We start from the raw sequence: 19,651 nt of genomic DNA, 5'->3' as shown, positions 1-19,651 counted from the left end.
CATCAGCTGATGAACATTTGAGTTGTTTCCACTTTTTGGCTATTATGAGCATTCATGAACGCATTTTTGTGAGGACATGTCTTCATTTCTCTTGGGTATATACCTAAGAATAAAATTGCTGGCTTGTATTGTAACTCTGATTAATAATGTGAGGAACTACCAAATTGTTTTCCAAAGTGGGTGCAACATTTTACATTCCTGTAAGCAATATATGAGGGTTCTAATTTCTCCATATCCTTGTTAATACTTGTTATTGTTTGTTTTTTTATTTCACCATCCTAGTGGGTATGAAGTGATTACAGCTTTGATTGACATTTACCTAATGACTAATAATGTCAAGCATCTTTTCATATTCTTGTTGGCTATTAGTATATTTTTATTGAAGAAATGTCTATCCAAATTCTGTGCTCTTTTTTAATTGGCTTATTTGTCTTTTTATTATTGAGTTGTAAGGTTTATTAAAAATATATTCTGGGGCTTCCCTGGTGGCGCAGTGGTTGAGAGTCCCCCCTGCCAATGCAGGGGGCACAGGCTTGGGCCCCGGTCCGGGAAGATCCCATGTGCCGTGGAGCAGCTGGGCCCGTGAGCCATGGCCGCTGAGCCTGTGTGTCCGGAGACTGTGCTCCGCAACGGGAGAGGCCACAACAGTGAGAGGCCCACGTACAGCAAAAAAAAAAATATATATATATATATATATATATATATATATATTCTGGATACAAATCCTTTAGCAGAGATATAATTTACAAATATTTTCTTTCAGTCTGTGGGTTGTCTTCATTCTCTTGATAGTGTCCTTTGAAGTAAATGTTTTAATTTTAATGAAATCCCATTTATCCTCTTTGTTCTTTTGTCACTTGTACTTTTGGTGTCATATCTAAGAAACTGTTGTCTAACCCAAGGTCACAGAATTACTCCTAAGTTTTCTTCTGTAAGCTTTATAGTTTTAGCTCATATTTAAGTCTATGATCCATTCTGAGTTCATTTTTGTATACAATGTGAGGTAGGGGTCAAACTTAATACTTTTCCATGTGAATATGCAGATGTCCCAGTACCATTTATTGATAAGATTATATTTTCCCATTGAATTATTTTGGTACCCTTATTAAAAATCAACTGACCATAAATATAAGAGTTAATATCTGGACTCTCACTTATATTCTATTGACCTATATTTCTATTCTTATTCCAGTACTACACTATCTTGATTACCGTAACTTTGTAGTAAGTTTTGAAAAAGGGAAGTATGAGTTTTCCAATTTTGTTCTTTTCTTCCAAGGTTCTTTTGGCAATATATCCCTTTTTTTTCCATAAAATGTTAGTATCAGCTTGCCAATTTCTGCAAAGGGGAATCTGGAATTTTTACAGGGATTGTAATGAATCTGTGGATCAATACAAAGAGTATTGCCATTATAACACTATTAACTCTGCCAATGCATGAACATAGGATGTCCTTCCATTTACTTAAATCGTTTTTTTTGACAGTGTTTTGTAGTGTTCTGTGTACAAGTCTTGTACTTCTTGTACTTCCTTTGTTAAATTTATTCCTGGTCTTTTAAATTTATTTATTTATTTATTTATTTTTGCCTGCATCGCGTCTTCATTGCTGCACGTGGGCTTTCTCTAGTTGCAGCGAGTGGGGGCTACTCTTCTTTGCAGTGCATGGGCTTCTCATTGCAGTGGCTTCTCTTGTTGCAGAGCACAGGCTCTAGGTGCACAGGCTTCAGCAGTTGTGGCACAAAGGCTCGTAGTTGTGGCTCATGGACTCTAGCGCTCAGGCTCAGTAGTGGTGGCACACAGGCTTAGTTGCTCTGAAGCATGTGGGATCTTCCCAGACCATGGCTCAAACCCATGTCCCCTGCATTGGCAGGCAGATTCTTAACCACTGCATCACCAGGGAAGTCCCTGTATTTGCCTTGAAATCATACAAAAGAATAAAACAGTTAGAAACAAAAATATGTTTATATTGTCTTTTATATTTAGCTATGTATTTACCTTTTCCAGTGCTCTTTATTTCTTTGTACGGGTTTGAGTTACCATCTAGTGTCCTTTTATTTCAGCCTGAAGGGCTTCCTTTAGTACTTCTTATTAAATAACTCTGCTAGTGACAAACTGTCTCAGAGTTTGTTTACCTGGGAATATCTTAATTTCTCCTTCATTTTTGAAGGACAGTTTTGCTGGATATAGAATTCTTGGTTGACAGTCCATTTCTTTCAGTATTTTGACTATGTCATCTCATCTCATCTTCTGACCTCCATGGTTTCTAATGAGGATCCTTTGTATGTGATGAGTCACCTCTCTTGCTGCTTTCAATATTGTCTTCTTGTCTTTGGCTTTCTAAAGTTTCATTATGGTGAGTCTTTGTGTAGATCATTTAGAGTTTATCTTACAGTTCACTGAGCTTCTAGGATGTGTAGAATAATGCTTTTCATCAAATTTTGGAAGTTTGGGGCCATTATTTCTTCAAATATTCTTTCTGCCCCTTTATCTCTTCTCTCCTCCCGAGACATTCATTTTGCGTATGTTCATATGCTCGATTGTATGCACAGGTCTCTAAGGTGCTGTTCATTTGTCTTCATTCTTTTTGTTTTTTTTCCTATTCCTAGGACTGGATAATTTCAATTCACCTATCTTCAAGTTGACATTCTTTCTTCTGCAAGCTCAGATTTGTTTTTAACACTTGTACTAAACTTTTCTTATTTTTGTGATTGTACTTCTCAACTCCAGAAGGTCTACTGAGGTTTATTTTGATTATTTTTCTTTTTATTTATATTGTCTAATTGGTAAGATATCATTGTCATGCTTTCCTTTAATTCTTTTGTTATTTCAACATATCTATAATAGTTGGTTTAAATTCTTTGGCTACTAAGTTCACTATCAGTTCCCCCTCAGGGACATTTTCTTTGGCTCCCTTTGTTTTTATCCACGTATGTGTCATATTTTTATTTTCCTCTGAATGTGTCATAATTCTTTTGAAATTGGATACTTTAGATAGTATATTGAATAATATAACAACTATGGTATCAGATCACCCTCCTCTCCAAAGTTTCTTATTGTTGTCGGTATTCTGAAATATGTGGCCAATGAGTTCTCTCCTAGGCTTTTTTTAAAGTTCTTGTTTTTATTTTTAATCTGAGTTCCTAGGGGTCATTCTTGTGGCCAGCCAATGATCTATACGAAGATTTCCTTAAATGCTTTGTCTACATGTCTTTCACCCTTTGCCAAAGGGATCTGTGTGCGAAGGTATGCCTTCAAATTTCAGGTAATTTATGAAGCAGTCTTAGCTTTCACTTCTTGCTTGTGCAATGTCAATGTCAGCTAAATGTGGACTGGAATGGCTGAAGCCTTCTCCTTTTCAGGTCAAGTCCTGCACACACACACACACACTGCCTTCTAGATCCTCAGAAATATGTCAGGGCTTTCTGAAGTTCCTTAGTTCTAGTTACCTAGCTCCAGGACTTCCTTTAAATTTTTTGGTCATACTCTTTTTTGCCTCAACTGAAATCACAGCCTTAGACCAACCGCTATGATGTTGCCAGCAGATTACTATTATTTCAGGTAATATCCTGGGGATAGAGCTTTTAGTTGTTGTTGAGCTAGCTCTGAGTCAAAACAAATAGCCCCAACACCCTGGGAAAGAAAATTTTCCAGGTAGCTGCAAATACAGACAAAATATCAATGGTACTATACAGATGGGTATTTTAATCAAGTTCCAGAATTGGTCATCCCTCTCCATTGGCTGCAAGACTGCTGGCTTGTCATGACTACCCCACTACCTGGCTGGAGACGAAAGGGGGATGGGAATAGCCCATGTTAAAATGACATAGATACTGCTACCTTACAGAAGTTTAGTTTCTCTTGCATAGACAATTTTCAATTTGTTCTGTGGTTTTGGTTAATTTCTAAAGTCGTGAAATGATTTTAGTTGTTTTGCCTGTATTTTCTGTTTTTGTGAGAAAGGAGTTTCACCATCTCGCTCTGCCATTCCACAACACTTACTTTAAGTGTTACTTTTTTATACTGGCTGTGCCTGTGTAATTAGAATAATATGTGTGGGTGTTAAATCAATGTCCATTTGTACTCGATCAAGGGTCAGACCTGGCCAACTCAGAGTTTAGAGTTTCTTTTCAAATTATAGTTTCTCCCACAATATGGAAGTACTTCTCTTCTATTAAGAAGGAAACAGGAGAATATTATGTAAGAGAAGTCTATGCCAGGAAGGAGAAGTAGATCAATTGCCCCTTCTATCCTGGTGGATTATGGGAAAGAAAAGAGAGTTGACTAAGTACTATGGAAAGATCTTTCATTTCTTCATTTCCCCCACTCAGGATGAACCCCAAGGAAAGGGACCCAGTGGAAAGATCCAGATGCACATGCCTAAAGATCCTGAAGGAGGGTGCCCAGAAAGACTGTCTTAAAGTATCTCTCCTTCTTTCCCAAGGCCCATACATGGTACTCAAAAATGTGACCAGATGTTGAGGTGCTGATTGGAGCAGCTTACTGGCTAAGACCCAGGGTCTGAATGAAGTGGTTGCCACATTTAAAATACCATATAAATGCCCTAGACTGTGAGTTCTAGTCACAGATGCTTGCATATCCTCCAAAACATCAAATAAAACCAGCTGTACCTGAAAGGCTGAGTGGCTGCCTCATGGCAGGACCCAGAAGAGACCAATAAGATTCTAGAGAATGCTACATGAGTTCCAATCATTTGTCTTCTGTGTTGCCATGAGGTTGTCCTTGGAAAAAAAGCAAGGGATGGAGGCAGGAGTAGAGATGGGGAGAGGAAATCTGAAAAGCATTTATCCAAAAGAGACTGAGTCACTGAAAATACACTGTTCAAACTAGTATAGCCTGTGATGCAAGAAATAGGAAGTTGAAAGTCTCTGCCTTCCCCTCCCAAGGGGATGTGAGGAGACTGTAAAGAAGATCAGCCATTTACTAGAAAATAAAGAAGCTAATTTTCTTTGTACATCTAAGTATAGTACAAGTTCACACGTGATCCAATTGCATCTTTTTACTTTTTCCCAGTCAGACAGAAGAAGTATGCTCTCCTCTCCTTTCTCTTTTCCTCTCTGGTACACCCCACAGAAGTGCTAGGGCTATGGTCAACCTGACAGAAGCAAATTTCTGTGCTTGTTCTCACTGCTAGGAATCTCCATGTAAGGTCATAAGAGGACTCCAATGCTTCAAGTTCCCCTGCCTTGAACGCCCCCTACCTCTTCCCCTTCTCCATATGATGTGCTACCTGTCCTTAGTAAATCAGCTTGCACATCTGTCTCCTACTCCCCCTCTTGAGTCAAACACCAGTTCTCTGGGCTCCCACAGCACCCTACCCACCTCCATCTTCCTCCCTCCTACAATATTTCATGTGTTCACTTCTCTTCTTTCCCTACTGGACTGTGAGCTTCTGGATGCCTGTTCTGTGTTTTATTTGCCTTTTCTCAGTACCTAATCTAGTAACTGGAAAACAGAAGATATTAATTCTGGCACTGGGTGTTTATTACTTTTGATTCTGTGTCTCAAATTTTACTACTCTGTACTTTTTGTTCACTCAAATTATTGAGCACCTACCACAGGTCTAGTACTAAATAAAACCCAGCCCTTAAAGTTGAGGAGCTTATAATTCTGTGGGGCAGATAAATACACTGAAATACAATGTGTTGAGTATTTTAAGGAAAAAAAGTGTTGTTAAGCAGAATAGACAAAGCCCTAACTTTCATGAGAAATCAAGGTAGATTTCGTATGGGATGATATGTTTTGAATCTCAAAGAATGAGTAAAATTCTGCAAGAAAAGTATAGGTGACACGGAGGGGTGGTCACTGACAGTATGTGAAAAGCAAGGAAAGATAATTCACGTTCACATGTTTAACATTTATTATTCCACCCAAGAGTTGAAATGATGGATATAGGTTGACTGAAAGTGTTAACCATATTTAGTGGGTGGAATCTGGGAGCTGGCTGAATCACAATCCCACGTCTTAGACCTGAGCTTTCTAAGTAAAACTACAGACTTAATCATTATATTTAGATTGGCAATGGCTCTCATTCATCTATGCCATCATAAGGTAGGAAAGGATTTTCAGTGTCATCTCTTCCAGTTTCCCTGACAATGTGGAATCCTTCCTGGAGTATCCACATCAGGAGTTCAACCAATAGTGTGGCCCATGTTCTGGCAATGTTTCCTCTCAAGTAAAATGCTAAAGAGGACAGGTACTGCTTGATCTAAATGTCTTCTTTACTCAAAACCTTAATCTGTTTGAAGATTATATCTGAAGCATATCTGGATTTCCTAACACTTGCTCTGGTTTGAGGAAATGAATAATAGGGGAGAGAGAAATTATGATTTTCAGTGTGTGAAACTCTTGAATACTTATGTGCACTACATCAGAACAATATCTTGCTCTCTCTTTCTCTCTCTGTGTGTCTCTGTGTAGACTGTACTTGGCTCTTTCTCTTTATCGGGTTGAGTAAATCTGTCTCTTACACGCTTTGATATGTCTGTCAATAAGATCTCATTAGAGATACTTAATGAATATTTAACTATAAACGTAAAACATAGACAATAGCAATATAGAATGTGGACATCAAAAAGTATTTGAACAGATAAAGATATCTACAGTGAAGGAAAAATAATATAAACAATACAAGAAGAATACCATAAATGTAACTTTATAAAGAGATGCTATAGGTGGCTAGGTGCCAAATGAATGCTAAAGAAAATAGGTGCTTTAAAGATCAGAGACAAAGGAAGTTATCAGAGGTCTGTATGAGTTCAGGAGAATATCCCAGAAGTGAGGTGGGGTGTGGGGATTGTGGGCTTGAGCTGAGAACAGGAGAATAGGTGCGGTGAGTGGTTATCTTTGGGGAGAGAAAAGGGGATGTGATTAGGAAAGGGCATGAAGAAGACTTCTGGTGAGCCAGCAAGGTTCTAGTTTTTGAGTGAAGTGGTAATTACACTTGTGTTCATTTGTTTTATGAAGTTTTCTGTATGTGTTAAATTCCACCATAAAGTAGTTTAGAGAAAAGATTCATGGATGGAAAAGGCTCTGTTAATTAAAAATAAAGTGCTCCTGAAGTCTCCACTATGACACTGGGAGGTCAAAGATGAGTAAGATATAGTCATGGCTCTCTGGAAGCTCCCATTCTACACACAGGGAGGAGAGGCGGTGACTGGAGATGAGTCCAGAAAGGTAGCCAGGAACAAGGTCATGGACACTTTGTACACAATGCTAAGGCACTTCAACTTTCTCCAATAAATAACAAGAACCCACAAACGGTTTTAGGCAGATTTATGCAATGAGATTTTCATATTAGAAAGCTAACTCTGGTCATAACATAACATATGAAATGGAAACGAGATAAAACTCAGGGCCAGTATCTCTGATAAAGTCTTATATTGTTTTCACTTTCTCAGATACACGTTTTCCTTTCCTAACAGCTTTGAACTTCTGAACAGCTGTGTCACAATCTTATATTTTCCAGAATAGTGTACACAGTCCTTGCCAGTCACAATAAATACAATTTAGCTGCTTTAATCCTTTTTGTTAGAGTAGAAGGAGAAAAATAGAAATATTAGTTGAATAAATGAATGGACCAAAAATAGAAATATTAGTTGAATAAATGAATGGACCAATGAATTATCTTAATGTCTTTGGCCTCCTAAAACCTATTGAGTTGTGTCCAATTTTATCAGCAACATCTGGTTAGTTCCTAAATTTTTATTTTTCTCCTGATTGCATTTATCCCATCTCTATCTCATTAAATCCCTTTCACCATACCAGGAAATTTCTTTTTATTTTATTTATTTATTATGGTGGCACGCAGGCTTTCTCTAACTGCAGCGAGTGGGGGCTACTCTTTGTTGTGGTGAGAGGGCTTCTCATTGTGGTGACTTCTCTTGTTACGGAGCACAGGCTCTAGGCATGTGGGCTTCAGTAGTTGTGGCACATGGGCTCAGTAGTTGTGGCTCAAGGGCTCTAGAGTGCAGGCTCAGTAGTTGTGGTGCATGGGCTTAGTTGCTCCGTGGCATGTGGGATCTTCCCAGACCAGGGCTCAAACCCATATCCCCTGCATTGGCAGGCGGATTCTTAACCACTGCACCACCAGGGAAGCCCCATACCAGGAAAATTTAAAGAGGTATTTATAGTAAATAAGCCCCCAGTTGGTATATATCTCTATAAAAATATAATTTTAATTATATTATTTTATATTATAAAAATATATTTAGGGCTCCCCTGGTGGCGCAGTGGTTGAGAGTCCACCTGCTGATGCAGGGGACACGGGTTTGTGTCCCAGTCCAGGAAGATCCCACATGCTGCAGAGCGGCTGGGCCCGTGAGCCATGGCCGCTGAGCCTGCGCGTCCAGAGCCTGTGCTCTGCAACGAGAGAGGCCACAACAGTGAGAGGCCCGCGTACCGCAAAAAAATATATATATATATTTATATTTATTAATATATTTAAATATACACTTACATATTTAGTATATTTAAATTTTGTATTTACAAATATATTTAAATAAAAGTTTAAAGGGGGCCATAGCTCTAAGATTTTCCTGTAAGCATTGTGGGTGCTTGTTTACAAGGTTGCATTCAAGGGTCACTGCCCAGAACCCAGATTTCAGGAAATACTGATGGGAAAGAATGAGAAAAAGAGCAAAGGATCAGCAATCATGTCATTGGTGTCAACAGTTCCTCAACTTAATAACACTTGCATCATGTCTGTAGGAGAATCTGAGCTATTTTCAGAATTTTGTTTCCCATGTTCTGACAAGAACCCTTCCCTTTTCTTTTTTTATCAAGGGGGTGTTTTTTTTCTTTCTTTTAAGTCAATGGTTTTGAGTGGAAAATGCCCTAGAGCAGTAAGAGGAGGAAGGAAGCTCCAGAAAACCTCAGTGATGAGAACAAGGAGCCCCAGTTTTTACAAGAATATTGTGTGGCTCTGTGCATGTGTTTTTGAGGTTGGAGTGGAAAAAAGAGAGGGTGGAGTACAGAGGACTTTATCCTCTGCTAATTCTCAACACATCCAGGATAGGGGAAAACTTCAGGAAGGACCTAAGAAAACATGGAAGGTCAGATACAAGCTGAGGTCCAATTTGAAAATCTATCTAAGACCCCTTTAGCTTAAACCAGCAAGAAAGTAAAGGTCAGCCAGTGGTCAGGTTTGAAAGTCTCTATCCACCTCTGACAGTAGACTTTAGGATGGAAATCACCAGGCCTTTATCCAGAAAGAAGAGAAGCATAGCCTACAGGAAGAAAATCCTTCTAAGCAGATGTCTACTCCTAACAGTTTCAAGTCCAGGTGTGAAAAAATAAATCAAGACTTATGTACCACATTCTACATATTTGAAAGTTCTAAGTCAAAGTAAGAGGCTGTTAAATTAAATATTTTATATCATCTTACATGGATTATAATAGTTTGGAAAACCAAGTTCAAATTCCAAATTTTCACATTCTGCTCAGAGTTCTGTTCTTGAACGTGGTAGCATGACAGAGCTGGTCCCTGGACCCCCAGCCCACAGTCTGCTTCCCCTTTCCACCTCTGGATCTGTTCTGTAATGTGATGAGCCATGAACACATGTGAGTACCCCAGGCTGCCTGTCCAAGCCCTGTCTCTATCCCTACAAATAGCAATTCTGTGGCTAGCCCTTGGGCCTAGGCTTGGGTCATCCCTTGGATGAATTTTACAGAAAGAGGGAGAAAGAGGGTGAGCTCATGGGCCACAGCACAAGGTACTGTGCCTGGGAAGGGAAGAGTCAGGGGAGAGAGGGTGCCCAAAGCAAGCTACATTTTAACTTAATTTAGGGTAACTATACTTTCTCTGATTCACCATCAGATTTTACACTTGACCAGCAGGATAAAACCAGAGGAAATCTAGGAAACAACAAACCAGTTGTTTTTAGTAAGGACAAGCCAAGCTCATTAAAAGAGCTGAAAGGACTTTAACACAGGAACCCAGAATACTGAATTGTGGTCCCATGTCTATCACTCACCAACAGGTCCACCCCCAAAATTTGTGGAGCCATGGGAAAGAGTACAAATGGTCTTCCTCATACCATACACCTAGCTATGTGAAAGTTAAAATCAAGTATCAAACTGTTAAATAAAATATGTCCTGTCCTATTACTCTGACAAATATGCCTTCATAATGATCTGGAAGGCCAGGTACAAATTCAGAATTCTTGGCCTCTTCAAACTTGGTGTGGAAGATTGCTGCACCCCTACCCTTGCTCTTCCAGCCCTTGGCTCCTTCCTACACACTGAGGGATCTCACACCTTAATTTACACATCCAAGGTATGTCCACAGCACTCCCCACTCCCTACCCTTTCCATCCTTGATGTCAACTGCTGCCCTGATAACTCGGAGGCCTAAAGAAGGGCACAACACAAGCGTGGTTCACTCACTAGACGACTGGCCCAGGGAAAAGCCCAAGCAAGTAAGCCTGGAAGCAGGTAAATATGGTATAGTCCACAGGCTCCATGTAGGCATATCCACTTGGACCTGCCAGCTCCTTACCAGGGAAGGGGGCAGCCAAGGAAAGGCTAGCATGTGGCCCACGGGCTGCCAGTACTACTACACATGCACCTGGCCCCAGGAACAACCTGCCCCTTATGGCCCTTGTCAGGCATCTGAACTCTATCATTGACCCCAAGGAGAAGAATCTGAATGAGATGTTGTTTTGTGAGCCACTATGATTCAGGCTTCACAGTTTTCTCATACCCTGGAAATTCAACCAGCGGGGACAGGAAACTGGGAGCTGAAAAACTTGACCAATTCAGACCACGTGCTGAAGCAGCAGCTGTCAGCTATTGAGGAGACGTCCTTCGAGATCTCAGGGCTGGAGTTCTCTTAGGCTTTATCTTAGGGCAAGAAGTTATAGCTGTGGCATTTAATAGCAAGTGGTGAAGATGAAAGAAAATTTCCCAGCTTCTATTAGTAAAAAACTAATTTTGTATTGGTAAAAGAATAGATAAATAGATCAATGGAACATAATAGAGAACGCAGAAATAGACCCACATAATATAGTCAACTGATTTCTGACAAAGGCAAAGGCAGTACAATGGAGCAAAGATAGTCTTTTCAGCAAATGGTGCTGGAACATCTCGACATCACATGTCAAAAAACCAAAGAATCTAAACACATACATTACACCCTTCACAAAAGTTAAATCAAAATGGACCACAGATCTAAATGCAAAAGGAAAAACTATAAAACTCCTAGAAGATAACAGGAGAAAACACAGCAGAAATGACCTCAGGTTTGGTGATAACTTTTTAGATACCACACCAAAGGCATGATCCAGGAATGAATTGATAAACTGGACTTCATTAAAATTAAAATTTTCTGCTCTGTGAAAGATACTGTCAAGAGAATGGGGGTGATTATGATGTCTCAATGCAAATTCATCAATTATAACAAATGTATCACTCTAGAGGGCGTTGTTAATAATGGGGGAGGCTACGCATAGGTGGGGGTAGAGAGAATACAGGAATATATAGAAATCTCCTTTCAAGCATGCCGTGAACCTAAAACTGCTCTAAAAAGTAACATCCATATTAAAAAAAGTATCTAGGCAAAACAGAAACCAAAAAAAAATTTTTTTTTTGATCAGCCATAAAAGATTGAATTATCTTTCTATTCTCTCTATAGAAAGTATTACCAATAATACTTATCAGTAAGAGGTGATAGAGTATGCAGTCATAAATGTAGGGATAATTACGGTAGAGGAATGTAAGTCAGACACTGTTTCAAACTTATTTTTAAAGAGATATTGCTATAGACTGATTTGTGTCCCCTTAAAATTCACATGTTGAAATCCTAAGCTTCAATGTGATGGTATTAGGAGGTGAGGACTTTGGGAGGTGATTAGGTCATGAGAGTGAAGCCCTCATGAATGGAATTAGTGCCCTAATAAAAGAGACCCCCAAAGAGCTCCCTCACCCCTTCTACCATGCGAAGACACAGTGAGAAAACAGCTGTCTGTGAACCAGAAGTCCACACCAAACATGGAATCTGCCAGTGCCTCAATCTTGAATTTCCCAGCCTCCAAAAGCGTAAGAAATAAATTTCTGATGTTTATAAGCCACCCAGTCTATGGTTTTCTGTTAGAGGAGTCTGAATAGACTAAGGCAGAAATCCAGGAACTAAAAAAAAATAAAAAAAATTTTAAATAAATAAAAACGCAGTACCCCACCCACTCCTACCAGTTTTCGAGCATTAACTATATTCCAAATACTAGTACTTGCTTTATAGATTTCCTCATGCAATCCTCTTTATCCCCATTTCAGAGACGGGGCAGGAAGAGGTTAAAGAATGTGTCGGAAGGCACACAGGTAGTACTTGATGGTGCCAGGACTTGAACCCAGATGGCTGGTTCTTTAGAACATACTCTTTAAGCACTGGGCCTCACTGTCTTCCCGGAGCCTCACTGAGCATGGAAAAAAAAGCTGTATCCGGGGCTTCCCTGGTGGCGCAGTGGTTGAGAGTCCGCCTGCCGATGCGGGGGACGTGGGTTCCTGCCCCGGTCCGGGTGGATCCCGCGTGCCGCAGAGCGGCTGGGCCCGTGGGTCATGGCCGCTGGGCCTGCGCGTCCGGAGCCTGTGCTCCGCGGCAGGGGAGGCCACAGCAGTGAGAGGCCCGCGTACCACAGAAAAAAAAAAAAAAAAAAAAAAGCTGTATCCTAATCCCATCTACTAGTCCTGCAATCCTGGACTGATGTATTTAATCTCTCTGTCCTCGCTTGTAAAATAGAGGAAACAGTATCTCTCCTAGGGCTGTGCTAAGAACTGGAGAAAATAAGTGCCCAGCACAAGGATAGAAGAGCGAGGTATCCAGTAAATGTTGGTTCCTCCCTTCCCTCTTTCCTCCTGTTGGGCTGCAGTCTGCACGCCTACAAAGCCTGCACTTGCCCAACTTTAAGACGGAAGAAAGCCCAGAGTCAGCAACAGAGACATCAACGGTTTCATGGATGGGGGAGCTTACACGTTTGAAGCAAGGTCCTGGAGCGACTTCCCACAGCGGCCGGCAGGACATGGCGGCAGACTTCCCTCCTAGGAGGAAGGGAAGATTGCCAATTATAGTGGGAATTGAAATCCGGTTGGCTCTTCAGTTACCAGGGAAACTAGCAGAGGGGCATGCCCCACCCCTTTGATTAGAACAATCACTAGCTGGGGTCTGGGGCAAGTACGTAATGAAGGTCAGCCATTCTAAGTAGGGTATAGGTGAAGCAGGCACTGGTCCCGGGGGGTTGGTACAGAGAGCAAGAGAACAGCCATCTTGAGTGGCTTGATCATACACCTTCCTTCCTTCTTTCTTTGGCTACTTGGCTCTTCCTTTGACTGCTTTCTTTTGGCCACTTGAATGCACAATTCACGGAAATAATATTGATTTTCCTTTTGGCATATTTTCTAACCAAACATGTCCCTCTACCTGTCTTACCTTGTTTCTATTGTGATCACGTGGATGCTCATTTTGTTTGCTTTTGTAATATGCTACCACAATTTTTTTTTTTTTTTTGAGGGAGAAGAAGTCAGGGTGTGATTTATAAATTAAGTAAACGAAAGTATGAGGCCCTGCGGACCAACGTAACTCTGTCATCAGTACTGGAAATGATCTTGCAAAGCATGTGTCTTTTTCGCTGAAGTCAGCAGTTCTGTTTTGACACAGAAGGACAGAATAACCCCCTGAGGAAGTCTGTTCTTCAATTCCTGCACAAGCAGTTTAAGGGCTGGCATTTGTTTAGCCTGGGCTGCCTTCTACTTTCTTTAACGGTGAGCCTCCTGTGAGCTGCAGCTTCCTGATTTTCCAGGTGGGTCACAAATCAGCTGTGTGAAATAAAGGTGCTGACACAGATCTGGAGGATCAATTTTCTGTCCTGAGAAGAACAAGTTATTTTATCCTTTGCTAAAGGTGGTTAAAAGACGCTTCCACAGAGGCAGGAGGGAAAAAATCTACTCCTTAAAATCAGAGGAGCAGACTGATCAGGAACGTGGATTTCATCCCTTGCAGCTGTGTCTCCATTCAGTGGGTGGATTCAAGAAAGCAAGTCTGAGCTGCCTGTTCCTCCCACTGGGCAAGGATGCCACTTTTTTTCCTAACCAAAAGACTGTTCCACCCACCAGAGATTCCTCCTGGGCTGGCCCAAGCTATTTGCATCACAGCTGCTTCCTCCCAGCCCCAATTGCATCATCAAAGCAGAAGCCCTGGAGGGATCTTACCTCTGCCAGTTTCTCTAAGTTGTGATTACTTTAAAAAGTGAAACCAAATATCTACTTCTTTCACTTGGCACACTCCTGAGGAGCTGCAGCTGCTTGCTGGGTTAGCCAGGCAAAGGCGGGAGGCTTGGGCTCAGAAACGTATCCAGACTCCTCCTTTCACGCATCAGAGCCCTGTCCCACCCTCAAACCTTTGTTGACCTGCCTTTATTCCCCCAACTGCCGGATTCTTTAGTGGTCCCATAAGGTCCTGCCTCCCTAATACCAGGAGATCCAGGCTGGGTTCCTGCTCCTGGAGAGATGCAGGGGCTTGGAGTAGACCCCTGGGGTTTGGTGCCAAGGTAATTCTACCACCCTGAGGACTTGGAATAATGATTCTTCTTGAAATCGTGCAAAATATGCCAGTGGAACACTGACTTGTGCCTAATTAAAGGAGGCTTTGCAAGTACCAAACCTACCCCCTTCCCTTTTTTTTGGGTTCCTTGTTATGTAAAGTCTGAGAAGGATTTTTTTTTTTCTTTTTAATAAAGAACATCCAGAAAGGACAACCCAGCATGTTCTCCTTAATCTCTGGTGTACCTGTAGGTTCAGGGGGGACTCCAGTTTGAAGACCCAGCTATGAACCTATTACACTGATCCAGCGCCCCGCTCCTCTCCTCTCCTCTGCCCACTTCTCTCTCAGGTTTGGTTTTACTGAACTAGTGGTTCCCTTCTCAGCTGCAGTGTGTGGCGCTACATCATGGACTTTCTGCCTGACTTTGCTAGCCTTGTACAGACTCTTCAGTCACCTCCTGCCCTGAGAGTGGGGAGAGCAGAGCCAGGTTCTTGTGAATGAAAAGGAAGGAGTCATCACAGGGTACACCTCACTGCACCTCTTCTCGACCAGCTTCCCAGGTATTGACTTGTGCTAACAACAAAAGGGAAATTTCTTGGGTGCATGTTTCCACATCTCAACTTCAAGCAGCACAAACTTGCTCAATCCCAAAGCCTAAAAGACATGCTCTGCAGATAATAATGAGTTCTAATTTAATTCCTTAGATTCTTTCTTGCATTCCAAACATTGCTAGCCTGGACTTGTACCTAGGAGGAAGTTTTTTTCCATTGAATGCTCCAACACGTTACCTTTTTCAAATACCACGTATTTTCATAAAGCTCAGGATCTTGTCTTAGTCGCTGAGAAGAACTAGCCTCAAAATGTTTTTTTTACAAAGTAAATAATTGTCTCAAGAAATAAAAAAAAAGTTAAAAAATTTTCTTCAGGCATGTTTTTGAGTCAAGGGCAATCTAGAAATAACTGGATGTCTTCAGTCCTTCAGGCAAATGCTATTCCAAGCAGACCTAACTGAAGAAAGTGCTCCACATGGCATGTTTTTTATGGCACCCTCACTAGAGACCAGAAACTCATGTCCTTATTTTTGTGAAATGTCTCACACACAACTCTTAAGGATAAGGAGTTAGCCAGGTCAACAATGTAATGAAACCCAGCTGCAGCTGGGTACTCAATGCTGCCAGGACTCCCTTTCAGTCTCTTTCACATTTCTCTGCACATGGATCTCATCTTCTCTCATTGCTGAGTGGTCTTCTCCACATTGGGGTAAAACATGGTCACCTGCCAACACTTGAGTTTGACCTCTTGCAACTTTTACTACCAGAGATCGTCTAAGTGATCTTTCCCTCTCTCTCTCTCCTTCTCTCTCTCTCTCTCCTCCTCCTCTCTCTCTCTGTCTCTCTCTCCCCTCAAGCCCCAAAGTCCTTGGGCAGAGAATTCATTGATTCAGCTTGGGAGACCCAGGGCATGGTCTACTCTGACCAGACACTGGGAACAATGAAATATAGTCATGGGAAACCAAACCGTTTTGAATGGTTGGAGTGGGGAAGTAACCGTTGGCTGAGATCATGAACGATCTTCTATAACAGATTTGGGTTTTACTTTGAAGGTAATGAAGGAGTCATTGAAGGATTTTAAACAGGGTAGTGGCCGGACAACTGCATATTTTAATGAGCACACTGTAATGTGGCAGAGAAAGCTTGGAGGGGATTGAGTGAGTGCAGCTGTGCATCAGTGAACTACGTCTCCCTTCTACACCTCTGTGCCTCATACAAGATTCAGGCCCAGAGCAGCCATGACCTGGGCCCCAGCATTAGCCTTTAGCCAGATCAACAGCTAGGATGCCTTGCCACTTTAACTGGATGGGCAGAATCTAGTGGAATACATATATCCCTGACCCAGAGGAAGGGTAGAAAGTATCTGTGGGTTCTGCTCTCAAGGAGGCTTTGTCACCATGTTCTCTGTGCTCCTGCTAGCTGTGAGAGAATGCACGTAAGGAGTTCAGGTACTAGGGAACAGACTTCCTTTCTCTTCCTGGAGTCATTATGGCCCTGCAGTAAGGGGAAAAAATTATTTTTAATTGCGTGTTTATGAGCTGCTGCAGGAGTGTCTCCACTTAAGTGCAGGGGAGGAAAAAGTATTAGGTTCCTTGGCTGGGCCTGAAAATTAAACTGACAAAGACAGATTAACAGGAGAAAAGTCATACATATTTATTTAATGTAAGTTTTACATGACTCTGGAGCATTTATAGGGAAATAAAAACCTGAAGAAATAGTTAAGCCTGAGTGTTTCTATACTAGGTTTGATGAAGAGTGGGAAGTCATGGAAAAACATGATAGAACAAAGGGATATGAGCTCAAGGTAGTAAACTGGGAAACTTAGCAAGACATGTTCCTCTGGATTCCTCTTAGCATCCCTCCATCTTTGGAAATAAGAATCCTTTTTTCCTGCAGGTATAGAAAGGGCTGCTTCAGGGGAGAAGGGGACATTCAGAATTCTCCCTGCACCTGTCAGGTCTCTATTTTTTCTAGCTTCCAATATTCAATGATGTCAAGGCACCATGTTTCAGAGTAATGTTTTCTGAACCCCATCAAGTAACCCCTATTGGAAGCTGTTTTGCACCTCTTCCCTAATGTGGCCTCTTGAGGAATAAAATCTTGTTATTTATGTTGTGTATTTGCTGCAGGTCAGTTTGCTCATTGCTTCCTTCTCAGAAATATTACCTGTTATGTCCAATTAATGGTTCATGTCTAGCAACTCTAGGGCGAGGGCTCTGAATTGTCCGTGCCACTCTTGAACCACACCACCAAGAGAGTTAGAAGCTGCTTCTCTCCCCTGTCACTGAGAACTGATGTTCCATTACCTGCTTTCCTCTTTAATGAGAAATAAGCTTTGACGTATGCCATAGACCAATTTACCTACGAAATTTAGCTTTAACTAAACACTGTCCAAAGGCATCCTTGCTGGACCTGATAGTTAACCTCAGCCAGCAAGTGTGGATCAGCCCTGGCCTCTACAAAAACCATAAAGACAGCCCCATAAACCCCATGGTCCCTCAGCTCCTGGCTTTTCTTTAATAAACTTTCATTGTTGAAGGAGGGAAAACTAAGCATGTGATAAAACCTACATTAGATTTTACCTCAGGACATTTTTATTACTTATATTATTCAGTAGAGTCCAAATGAAAGGTTGAAAACAACCTAACATTTTGGGTAAATTACTCCCCCCAAAAAAGACTTTTTTTTTTTTTTCAGTGAGTCAATGGAGAGAAAGTAATGATGAATCTTCAGAGGCCAAAAACCAGGAGAAAGTGAGAACCCAGAGAAGTCAGGCAACATTTGAGTTCATAATGGCTGAGAATTTTCCAGAATAGATAAACGACATCTACTCTCAGATTGAGGCCCCAAACAAGGTCAATGAAAGGAAACCTACATCTAGACACATTGTGCCGAATACCATCATCAGTACTTGACATTGGTTTCCAACCCCCTTCTGTGGTTTGGTTGGGTTTGGATTGGTTGGTAATCTGAAAAACTATAGACCACATTTCCCAGCCTCTTTCTCAGCTGAGGTCCTGGATGTGACTGAGCTTCTGCCTGGGCTCTCCTGTGAAACTTGGAAGGCAGAAGGGAGGCAAGGCCATCTTCCTGCAGCAGCTGTGTCTGGCGAGTATGGTCCTGAGACATGAGTGTTTCAAGACAGTGGTGGCAACTGGACGCAGTGATCCAGCACCCGAGAGGCCCCAGCGTTGTGGGGATATAAGCACTGAGGCGTTTGGGATGATGGGCACAGCATTCCTCTGTTTGGTCACCCACCTGGTGGAGCTTCCTGACTTCTCACTGCAGCTACAGCGGTGAGTCCCAGTCCCGGGAGTGAGGACAGCCCCCGCCTCCCACCGTGTTAAATGGTGTTCAATTGTTCCCTGTGTTAAATCTCACTCTCCTCACTCCCAACTCTGAGGAGCACAGTAGGGGCCTCTCATGATCCAGACCATCAACTACCAGAGAAGAAATGGAAAAGATAACAGAACATCATCACTCCCCAATGTGTGGGGTTCACCCTGAGGGGCCGTTGCCACTCCTTCTCTCTCTTTGTCTTTGTCTCAGGTGGAGCTCCTTATTCTCAGTGCCTGCCTGAGAAGGGTCCCTAATTGGCAAAAAGGCTGGAAGCTCTGCTTCGGCCTTCTGATTACCTGTGTCATCTGCCCTGCAATGCTGAGACTCTGCCACCGTCCCCTTGGACAGGTTTCCTCCCCCTTGGTTCAGGGAACCTTTGCTAACAGTCTCTTCCACGTTGTTTTTTCTGCTTTTCTTCCTTTTTCTTCTTCCTTTTCTTCCATTTTCTTTCCTTGATAAAATCTGCAGTCTTCTAAGTGTAATTATAGCTCTTGGGGTTGTTGGTTCTGCTTTTAACATTTTTTTCTTTTTTAAAAATTTATTTATTTTTGGCTGCGTCGGGTCTTAGTTGCAGCACGTGGGATCTTCGTTGAGGCATGCAGGATCTTTCGTTGTGGCACGTGGGCTCTTCGTTGCAGCACGCAGGCTTGTCTCCAGTTGTGACCTGTGGGTTTTTTCTCTTCTCTACTTGTGGCGTGCAGGCTCTAGGGCACATGGGCTCTGTAGTTCTGGCGTGCGGGTTCCAGAGCATGTGGGCTCTGTAGTTTGCGGCACATGGACTCTCTAGTTGAGGCACGCAAGCTCAGTAGTTGTGGCATGCAGGGTTAGTTGCCCTGTGGCATGTAGGATCTTAGTTCCCCTGTGGCATGTAGGATCTTAGTTCCCTGACCAGGGATCGAACCCACGTCCCCTGCATTGAAAGGTGGATTCTTTACCACTGGACCACTAGGGAAGTCCCAACATTTTTTTCTTAACAATTAATTTTTTCAGCTTTTGTTTTACTTCATATCTGCTAGTTTTCTTAAGACTTTTAATGTGTTTTTTCCCCTATATAATCAAGGTAAATGCTTTATTTGTTTATTTGCTCTTTATTTTTTTTAACAGTGAAAGCATTGACAACTATGAATTGACCTCTGAGTATTTCTGTGACTCCATCCCCAAGACTTTCTGTATTACGAAGATTTCCAATTTTTGTTATTTACTCCAAGGTCTG

General features: G+C 41.8%; 1 protein-coding gene across 4 annotated transcripts in view; it reads right to left on the bottom strand.

The window, feature by feature from the left end:
• Positions 1-19,651, bottom strand: part of TNFSF18 (TNF superfamily member 18) — a 389,686-nt gene that overhangs the window by 71,971 nt on the left and 298,064 nt on the right. For all 4 annotated transcript variants that reach the window (XM_060296286.1, XM_060296292.1, XM_060296288.1 and 1 more), the window contains one exon: positions 12,983-13,050. In XM_060296286.1, coding sequence (XP_060152269.1) covers positions 12,983-13,050 — 68 coding nt within the window. The remainder of the gene's footprint in view (positions 1-12,982; positions 13,051-19,651) is intronic.

Source organism: Globicephala melas, chromosome 1 (assembly GCF_963455315.2).
Source record: "Globicephala melas chromosome 1, mGloMel1.2, whole genome shotgun sequence".
Classification (NCBI taxonomy): Eukaryota; Metazoa; Chordata; class Mammalia; order Artiodactyla; family Delphinidae; genus Globicephala; species Globicephala melas.
Note: the sequence above shows the minus strand (reverse complement) of the source record. Positions and strands in the feature narration are given on the sequence as shown.